Source organism: Electrophorus electricus, chromosome 5 (genome assembly GCF_013358815.1).
Source record: "Electrophorus electricus isolate fEleEle1 chromosome 5, fEleEle1.pri, whole genome shotgun sequence".
Lineage (NCBI taxonomy): Eukaryota > Metazoa > Chordata > Actinopteri > Gymnotiformes > Gymnotidae > Electrophorus > Electrophorus electricus.
Genome location: NC_049539.1, coordinates 29854976 through 29865554, shown reverse-complemented (window position 1 = coordinate 29865554; position 10579 = coordinate 29854976). Strand labels below are relative to the sequence as shown.

Genomic DNA, 10579 nt, shown 5'->3' with positions numbered 1-10579 from the left:
ACACACACACACACACACACACACACACACACACACACACACACACACACAGAGCTAGTAGTACAATGTGACCTGTAGATGACAGTAGTACAAAAAATCTGTGTTTTGTGATATTCAGAGAAGGAGAATGTGTGTGTGTGTGTGTCTTGTGTTTTTAGGGTGTTCCTGGTCCTGGTCAGTATCTTGTTAAGAGTCAGTTTGACAAGCCCACTAGCATGTATGGAGCTGCTGACAATAGACCACCATTCATGTCCCAGACTCCGGCAAGGACTCTCTCTCTCTCCCTCTCCTTCACCCTCTCTCTCTCTAACCCTAGCTGGTAGAGATCCACTAACCCTAGCTGATAGAGATCCACTAACCCTAGCTGATAGAGATCCACTAATCCTAGCTGGTAGAGATCCACTAACCCTAGCTGATAGAGATCCACTAACCCTAGCTGATAGAGATCCACTAACCCTAGCTGATAGAGATCCACTAACCCTAGCTGGTAGAGATCCACTAACCCTAGCTGATAGAGATCCACTAACCCTAGCTGATAGAGATCCACTAACCCTAGCTGGTAGAGATCCACTAACCCTAGCTGATAGAGATCCACTAACCCTAGCTGATAGAGATCCACTAACCCTAGCTGATAGAGATCCACTAACCCTAGCTGATAGAGATCCACTAACCCTAGCTGGTAGAGATCCACTAACCCTAGCTGATAGAGATCCACTAATCCTAGCTGATAGAGATCCACTAACCCTAGCTGGTAGAGATCCACTAACCCTAGCTGGTAGAGATCCACTAACCCTAGCTGGTAGAGATCCACTAACCCTAGCTGATAGAGATCCACTAATCCTAGCTGATAGAGATCCACTAACCCTAGCTGGTAGAGATCCACTAACCCTAGCTGATAGAGATCCACTAATCCTAGCTGGTAGAGATTCACTAACCCTAGCTGGTAGAGATCCACTAACTCTAGCTGGTAGAGATCCACTAACCCTAGCTGATAGAGATCCACTAACCCTAGCTGGTAGAGATCCACTAACCCTAGCTGATAGACATCCACTAACCCTAGCTGGTAGAGATCCACTAACCCTAGCTGGTAGAGATCCATTAACCCTAGCTGGTAGAGATCCACTAACCCTAGCTGGTAGAGATCCACTAACCCTAGCTGATAGAGATCCACTAACCCTAGCTGGTAGAGATCCACTAACCCTAACTGATAGAGATCCACTAACCTTAGCTGATAGAGATCCACTAACCCTACCCAACTCTTGGCACTTATAAGCTGATTATAATATGTGTATAATATGTCTATAGCTGTTAACTGGAGCATAAAGTGTAAATGCAATGTTAACCTGCCTGTGTGGGACTGCTGGCTTTTCAGCGTTTCAGGTCAGGGAAAGAGGTGGCGCCCCCTGTAGGCACATATAATGACCCACGCTGTGCACTGGACAGTTTGAAGAAAGCCACTGGGCTAAACAGGAAACCTTTCAGTCTCACTGCAGCACGATTTCTACCAGAGAACAGAAAACACACCACCCCAGGTGTGTGTGCACGTGTGTGTGTAAGTGAGCGAGAGAATTTATTTATGCTAGTTTCTTCTTTGGTTAGGGTTTAGGGTTAGGGTTAAAGTTAGGGTTAGTTCTAAGGTTAGGGTTAGCGGTAGGGTTAGAGTTAGTGTTAGTTCTAAGATTAGGGTTTAGGGTTAGGGTTAGAGTTAGGGTTAGTTCTAAGGTTAGGGTTAGTGGTAGGGTTAGAGTTAGGGTTAGTTCTAAGGTTAGGGTTTAGGGTTAGGGTTAGAGTTAGGGTTAGTTCTAAGGTTAGGGTTAGGTGTAGGGTTAGAGTTAGGGTTAGTTCTAAGGTTAGGGTTAGTTCTAAGGTTAGGGTTTGGGGTAGGGTTAGAGTTAGGGTTAGTTCTAAGGTTAGGGTTAGTGGTAGGGTTAGAGTTAGGGTTAGTTCTAAGGTTAGGGTTTAGGGTTAGAGTTAGGGTTAGTTCTAAGGTTAGGGTTAGTGGTAGGGTTAGAGTTAGGGTTAGTTCTAAGGTTAGGGTTTAGGGTTAGGGTTAGAGTTAGGGTTAGTTCTAAGGTTAGGGGTAGGGGTAGGGTTAGAGTTAGGGTTAGTTCTAAGGTTAGGGTTAGGGTAGGGTTAATTTATCTATGCTAGTTCGTCCTGTAGCATTGTTTTGACATCTCCACCACTACATGATCTTTTGAGGGGCGGAGCTCAGAGTAAAGATCTGTGTGCATGTCTGTATGTGCGTGCATGTGTACGTATGTTTGGGTGTGTGTGTCTGTGTGTGTGTCAGGGCTGGAGGCGTATAATGTTTTTGACTATGGTATTGCGCAGGACAGTCTGAAGAAGGCACATCTGTGTGTGTGTGTGTGTGTGTGTCAGGGCCGGGGGCGTATAATGTTTTTGACTATGGTATTGCGCGGGACAGTCTGAAGAAGGTGCATCTGTGTGTGTGTGTGTGTGTGTGTGTGTCAGGGCCGGGGGCGTATAATGTTTTTGACTATGGTATTGCGTGGGACAGTCTAAAGAAGGCACATCTGTGTGTGTGTGTGTGTGTGTGTGTCAGGGCCGGGGGCGTATAATGTTTTTGACTATGGTATTGCGCGGGACAGTGTAAAGAAGGCACATCTGTGTGTGTGTGTGTGTGTGTGTGTGTGTGTGTGTGTGTGTGTGTGTCAGGGCCGGGGGCGTATAATGTTTTTGACTATGGTATTGTGCGGGACAGTGTAAAGAAGGCACATCTGTGTGTGTGTGTGTGTGTGTGTGTGTGTGTGTGTGTGTGTGTGTGTGTGTGTCAGGGCCGGGGCGTATAATGTTTTTGACTATGGTATTGTGCGGGACAGTGTAAAGAAGGCACATCTGTGTGTGTGTGTGTGTGTGTGTGTCAGGGCCGGGGGCGTATAATGTTTTTGACTATGGTATTGCGTGGGACAGTCTAAAGAAGGCACATCTGTGTGTGTGTGTGTGTGTGTGTGTGTGTGTGTGTGTGTGTCAGGGCCGGGGGCGTATAATGTTTTTGACTATGGTATTGCGCGGGACAGTGTAAAGAAGGCACATCTGTGTGTGTGTGTGTGTGTGTGTGTGTGTGTGTCAGGGCCGGGGGCGTATAATGTTTTTGACTATGGTATTGTGCGGGACAGTGTAAAGAAGGCACATCTCTGTGTGTGTGTGTGTGTGTGTGTGTGTGTGTGTGTGTGTGTGTGTGTCAGGGCCGGGGCGTATAATGTTTTTGACTATGGTATTGTGCGGGACAGTGTAAAGAAGGCACATCTGTGTGTGTGTGTGTGTGTGTCAGGGCCGGGGGCGTATAATGTTTTTGACTATGGTATTGTGCGGGACAGTGTAAAGAAGGCACATCTGTGTGTGTGTGTGTGTGTGTGTGTGTGTGTGTGTCAGGGCCGGGGGCGTATAATGTTTTTGACTATGGTATTGTGCGGGACAGTGTAAAGAAGGCACATCTGTGTGTGTGTGTGTGTGTGTCAGGGCCGGGGGCGTATAATGTTTTTGACTATGGTATTGTGCGGGACAGTGTAAAGAAGGCACATCTGTGTGTGTGTGTGTGTGTGTGTGTGTGTGTGTGTGTGTCAGGGCCGGGGGCGTATAATGTTTTTGACTATGGTATTGCGCGGGACAGTGTAAAGAAGGCACATCTAGAGAGTGTGAGGAAGGGAGGCTTTGGTGCCACTGCACAACGAACCCTCATCTTCCTCAGTAAAGACGAAGCCCACAGCCCTGGACCAACACACTACAAGGTGAGAATTCACAGGGTTGATGGTTTAAATAACTTTCATTATGGTTCATTATGGTACTGTATGTTTAATGGTTTTATATTGTGATGTGTTCATTATGGGTAGGTGGACAAAGCCCCCATGGAGTCCTATAAACAGCAACCCACAGCAGTATTCAGATCTGCCACAAAGCGACTCACTACGTCTCTACATACTAAAGTAACTAACCCCCAACTCACCATGTCTATGCCAGCTAAAGTATCTAACCCCCAACTCAACACGTCCATACTCAGTAAAGTAACTAACCCCCAAGTCACCACGTCTGTACAAATTATGTAACTAACCCACGTCATACCACATCAGTACCCCTTAACTGACTAACCCCAACTCATGATGACTACCCACTACAGTGACTAACCCCCAACTCTCCACATCTATATTCATTAAGTAACCCCAACTTCCCCATCTGTACCCACTGAAATAACTAACCCCCAACTCAGTGTCTCTACCCGCTAAAATAATCAACAAGTTCCCGCATCTGTATCCTTTAAATAACTAACCCCCGACTCACCATGTTTCTACCCACTACAGTAACTAACTTCCAACTCACCATGTTTCTACCCACTACAGCAACTAACCCCTAACTCACGTCTCTCCCCACTACAGTAAGTAACCCCCAAATCATCCCATCTGTACCCATTAAGCAACTAACCCCAACTAATCCCCAACTCACCCCATCTCTAGATGCGAAAAAAAACTAACCATAATAATTAATGCTCAGGTCCCAGCTTCACTACCCTGTAGAGCAACTAACCCCCAGTTCTACCCAGAAGATGAAATGTTGGAGTAAAGATGGTGAGAAAACATGTTTTTAGTAAACCTAAATGAAAAAGGGTTAAGATGCTTTCTGAGTGTAGTCTAGGGTGTAATCTTTTGAGTATAATCTTTTTTATATGTTTTAATTGTGTAGCTTTACTACAAGAAACCAAAACTCATAGAAAACAAGAAGGTGATTTCAGTACCTTCCTAGCAAGAAAAGCTCAATTCCACAGAACCGAAAAGTCTTCCAAAGGAAAAGGAGTATTTGTTAAAATAGGCCTGAACATTTGAATAATTTGAAGGGCAGCGTGTGTTGTGGACAAAGGCATACACATGGCAGAGAAAAGAAAATCTCACCAGAGTCTGGCTTTACTATTAGATCAAGTTAGAACTGATTAGTGAAACCAACTAGGTGGAACAGAGTTAGTGCCAGAAACACCCCAGAAACACCTCTAGAGGACTGGGTTTCAACCTTCAGTATTTACACTTCCATTGTAGGTTATCCAGTGTTGGTTGAACACATGTGCATGTGATCTGTATTGTGAGCAGATTACTGAAACAAGCTACGTTATCATTTTTAACTGGAGTGACACTAAGATCCTTTTAGGACATCTGTTTGTTTTCAGAAAGTAAATTCTTTACTGAGGTTTAGCTTTCCAAAACATGCAACACAGTTAATGTGTTTTTAGCAGTCAATTACAACTTTGCCTATTTTAATCCAGTTTATGGTACTGTAATTAATGGCTGTAATTCATCTCTTTGTTCATGCACATAAAATCATGATTAATCCCCATAAATCCATATAGGAAAACTGAGTGATTTTGGTGCTCTCTAAAATGACACTTATCTGACAGCTAATTGTTTGTCTAAACAGTAATACCTGGTTTGTGAAAAAGGCCTCTGGACACGCCTCTTTTTGCGAGACAGGCCTCTGGAGATGCCTCTATTTGTGAGACAGGTGTCTGGATACGCCTCTATTTGTGAGACAGGCCTCTGGACACTCCTCTATTTGTGAGACAGGCGTCTGGACACGCCTCTATTTGTGAGACAGGTGTCTGGACACGCCTCTATTTGTGAGACAGGCGTCTGGACACGCCTCTATTTGTGAGACAGGCCTCTGGGCACTCCTCTATTTGTGAGACAGGCCTCTGGACATGCCTCTATTTGTGAGACAGGCCTCTGGACACGCCTCTATTTGTGAGACAGGCTTCTGGACACGCCTCTATTTGTGAGACAGGCCTCTGGACACACCTCTATTTGTGAGACAGGCCTCTGGGCATTCCTCTATTTGTGAGACAGGCTTCTGGACACGCCTCTATTTGTGAGACAGGCCTCTGGACACGCCTCTATTTGTGAGACAGGTGTCTGTTTATTTTCTCTTTCAGGACACACCCTCTCCTACCTTATATCAGGTACGAGAGGCGTTTGAGAAGACGTACGGGAGGCCTCATGCTCGACCACGCACCGATGCAGCACAGAAACGCCAGAGCTGCTTCTTAAGCTCCGCCCCCAGAAACACTTCTTTCCTCCTCTCTGACCCCCAGATCCCAGGTGAACTTAGGGTTAGGGTTAGTTCAGTCTGAGGTTGGGGTTAGGGTTAGTTCAGTCTGAGGTTGGGGTTAGGGTTAGTTCAGTCTGAGGTTGGGGTTAGGGTTAGTTCAGTCTGAGGTTGGGGTTAGGGTTAGTTCAGTCTGAGGTTGGGGTTAGGGTTAGTTCAGTCTGAGGTTGGGGTTAGGGTTAGTTCAGTCTGAGGTTGGGGTTAGGGTTAGTTCAGTCTGAGGTTAGGGTTAGTTCAGTCTGAGGTTGGGGTTAGGGTTAGTTCAGTCTGAGGTTAGGGTTAGGGTTAGTTCAGTCTGAGGTTAGGGTTAGGGTTAGTTCTGTGTGTCAGTCTGAGGTTAGGGTTAGTTCAGTCTGAGGTTAGGGTTAGTTCTGAGTGTCAGTCTGAGTTTGGGTAAGGTTAGTTCTGTGTGTCAGTCTGAGTTTGGGTTAGTTCAGTCTGAGGTTAGGGTTAGGGTTAGTTCAGTCTGAGGTTAGAGTTAGGGTTAGTTCTGTGTGTCAGTCTGAGGTTAGGGTTAGGGTTAGTTCAGTCTGAGGTTAGAGTTAGGGTTAGTTCTGTGTGTCAGTCTGAGGTTAGGGTTAGCGTTAGTTCTGTGTGTCAGTCTGAGGTTAGGGTTAGGGTTAGTTCTGTGTGTCAGTCTGAGGTTCAGGTTAGTTCAGTCTGAGGTTAGGGTTAGGGTTAGTTCTGTGTGTCAGTCTGAGTTTGGGTTAGTTCAGTCTGAGGTTAGGGTTAGTTCAATCTGAGGTTAGGGTTAACTCTGAGTGTCAGTCTGAGGTTAGGGTTAGGGTTAGTTCATTCTGAGGTTAGGGTTAGTTCAGTCTGAGGTTAGGGTTAGGGTTAGTTCAGTCTGAGGTTAGGGTTATTTTGTTCCTAAATTCCAAATTTGCTAATTTTCATGTTGTAATTCAAATAGAAAACTTTAATGTACAACATTAAACTTCTAACTTAACTCACAAACTAACAGTAACCTTAAACTTCACTGTGTTCTCCAGTGTGAATATGTATGTCATAAAACACATTTTGAGTTTATAATGCATGAATAAATTATGTATGTGTGTGCATGTGTATTTCTGTGACCTGGGCCTGAACCAAAATACACACACAAACATGTACATAATCAACATTTATAACAGTAATTATGTGTTATAACAACTGTGCATGCATGTGTGTGTGTGTGTTTGGGTTCAGGTCCAGGTCACTACAGTCCTGAGATGAAGACCAGACCAAAGCTTGCTCTGATTGGCTCTCATGAAGATCGCTTCAAACAGTCTAAAGACACAACCCCTGGGCCAGGAGCATATGTGGTAGACACACACACACACACAGGCACACACACTCAGATGCACACATGCGCGCGCACACACACACACACACACACACACACACACAATCAATCATGCGCACATATGCACATACACATAAACATGTGCGCACACACACACAAACAACCACCCATGTACACACAAACACACACAAACATGCACACAGATGCATACACACAATGCACGCTCTTACACAACCCACAACAAACACGCATGCACGCACACACATCTACCCTTACATAACACGTACCTGTGTGTCTCTGTGTTGTAGTTGAGTCCAGTTCATCTGGACACTGTTCTGAAGGGAACCTTTAACGTGACCCTACGTAACCCTCTGGTGCCTCATGATCAGACAGTGCATTTGCGGGACATCACCCCAGAGCTCTTCGTTGGCAGCTGTGCCTAAACAAACCTGCACTGGGACAAAGTGTGTGTGAGTACCCTCCTATTTCACACACACACTAACCCACATACACGTGTACAATACCCCAAACATACATAGTCTACCCAAACACCCTGTTTCAAAGCCACAGACACATTACACACTCTACATCTACATCCCTGTTGTATTTGTTGTGTGATCTTATATCACTCTCAAATAAGTGATGTAATATCAATCTCAAATAAATGGTCAAGGAGTTTAAGGTCTTTACAGGGAAACTGAGTTCAGCTGTAACAAATTGTATCCTGTCTTGAAATCCAACTTTCTGTACACTACCTTTAAATCCCAGTGGAACTTTAAACTTTCATTAAAATCCCAGTAAATCCCAGTGGAACCCTAAACTCTCACTATTAAATGCATACACTATTATGTCCTCAGGCTTTCCACTCTCACGGTCATATCTCACACATACACACACATCGTACTTTACTATACACTTAAGGTATAAGAGTGTGTGTGGAGGACTGATTGTAATTGTGTAAACTCATTAAAGTCCAGTATATCCCATATGTCCCAAACTCACTCTGAGAGTCCCAGAAACTTGTGGCTGGTGTGTGTAATCTGAATTTTTGTTTTTCAGATACCAGCCTCAGGGGTGACCTCAGTCCACTACCTCCTACACACACACACACACACACACCAAATTTATCTATCCAGGAATTCAGGATCAATAAATTAAATTAAATCATGTTTTTCTGGAAATTGATATTTTCTCTAAATTAAGGTTCTATATATTTGGTGGGAGTACTCATCTCCACACTCAAACTTCAACTACTTAGCTATGTACAACCTTCAAGCATAAACAACAATCTACATAAAAACCATGTTCAATCCACCAAAAAACCAAAAGTATACACACAAACTTCAACACATCACCACCTCTGTGAAGTTGGTATCAGAAAACAGGTTTTAAAAAACTCATAAAGTAGCAGTAATCAAGCCTGTTATTAGGAAACCTAATCTCCAGCCTATGAGTGTCACATTATAGACCTATTTTACCTCATAGAGCAGTTTTAAACCTGTAACTTGTATCTATGTTTTTGGAGAACCCTGTGGCAAAACAGCTAAGCTTGCACAAACATGAGAATCACATTCAAGAAAAACTTCAGTTGGGATTTGGGCCATATGACTGCACAGAAACAGCTTTAGTGAAAATGATAAAAGATCTTTTACTGTTCTCTGGTTAAAAAATCTGTTAGTTTTGCTCGATCTGCTTGTAAGATATAGAGCACCATATCCTACCAGATTTACTAGAGAGCTTTACTGAAAACCTTCACTTCATAGGAAAAGCTTGTTCCTGTTTTTCAGATCCTACCTACATAAAGTCACTTTGTGAATATAAATGGTGAATTGTCCATTCATAAAAAAACGTAAAATGGCGTCGTTAAAGATTCTTGGACCTGTGCTTAGAGAGGAGTTGTACAACTGACGCCCCCCCCTCCAGTCTGACGCTGAGGCAAGTTCAGTCTGGAAGGATGACTGTGGATCACCAGGATGTACCAACACCACGTACCCCTGATGCACCAGCACGCCATTATACACCTGTGGCATTCCTGTGTTATAGATGCATTATACGCCTGTGCCATTATACACCTGTGGCATTATACACCTGTGCCATTATACACCTGTGTCATTCCTGTGTTATAGATGCATTATACACCTGTGCCATTATACATCTGTGGCATTCCTGTGTTATAGATGCATTATACACCTGTGCCATCATACACCTGTGGCATTCCTGTGTTATAGATGCATTATATGCCTGTGCCATTATACACCTGTGGCATTATACACCTGTGCCATTATACACCTGTCATTCCTGTGTTATAGATGCATTATACACCTGTGCCATTATACACCTGTGGCATTCCTGTGTTATAGATGCATTATACACCTGTGCCATCATACACCTGTGTCATTCCTGTGTTATAGATGCATTATACACCTGTGCCATCATACACCTGTGTCATTCCTGTGTTATAGATGCATTATACACCTGTGCCATTATACACCTATGGCAGTCCTGTGTTATAGATGCATTATACATCTGTGCCATTATACACCTGTGGCAGTCCTGTGTTATAGATGCATTATACGCCTGTGCCATTATACACCTGTGCCATTATACACCTGTGTCATTATACACCTGTGGCAGTCCTGTGTTATAGATGCATTATACGCCTGTGCCATTATACACCTGTGCCATTATACACCTGTGTCATTATACACCTGTGGCAGTCCTGTGTTATATATTCCTGTGCTACACCACTACATTTCAGTGCTCCTCAGAAAACCAACACACCCATCTGTGCCATTATACACCTGTGGCAGTCCTGTGTTATAGATGCATTATACGCCTGTGCCATTATACACCTGTGCCATTATACACCTGTGTCATTATACACCTGTGGCAGTCCTGTGTTATATATTCCTGTGCTACACCACTACATTTCAGTGCTCCTCAGAAAACCAACACACCCATCTGTGCCATTATACACCTGTGGCAGTCCTGTGTTATAGATGCATTATACGCCTGTGCCATTATACACCTGTGCCATTATACACCTGTGGCAGTCCTGTGTTATAGATGCATTATACGCCTGTGCCATTATACACCTGTGTCATTATACACCTGTGGCAGTCCTGTGTTATATATTCCTGTGCTACACCACTACATTTCAGTGCTCCTCAGAAAACCAACACACCCCAC

At 44.0% G+C, this 10579-nt stretch overlaps 1 protein-coding gene across 1 annotated transcript in view; it reads left to right on the top strand.

Moving 5' to 3' along the window:
• Positions 1–8529, top strand: part of stpg2 (sperm-tail PG-rich repeat containing 2) — an 11946-nt gene extending 3417 nt beyond the window's left edge. Inside the window, exons 7-14 of the mRNA XM_035526496.1 lie at positions 159–263; positions 1373–1532; positions 3589–3752; positions 3855–3947; positions 5933–6098; positions 7294–7409; positions 7699–7860; positions 8450–8529. Of these exons, the coding sequence (XP_035382389.1) occupies positions 159–263; positions 1373–1532; positions 3589–3752; positions 3855–3947; positions 5933–6098; positions 7294–7409; positions 7699–7833 (939 nt within the window). The 3' untranslated portion in view covers positions 7834–7860; positions 8450–8529. The remainder of the gene's footprint in view (positions 1–158; positions 264–1372; positions 1533–3588; positions 3753–3854; positions 3948–5932; positions 6099–7293; positions 7410–7698; positions 7861–8449) is intronic.
• The last annotated feature ends 2050 nt before the right edge of the window (positions 8530–10579 follow it).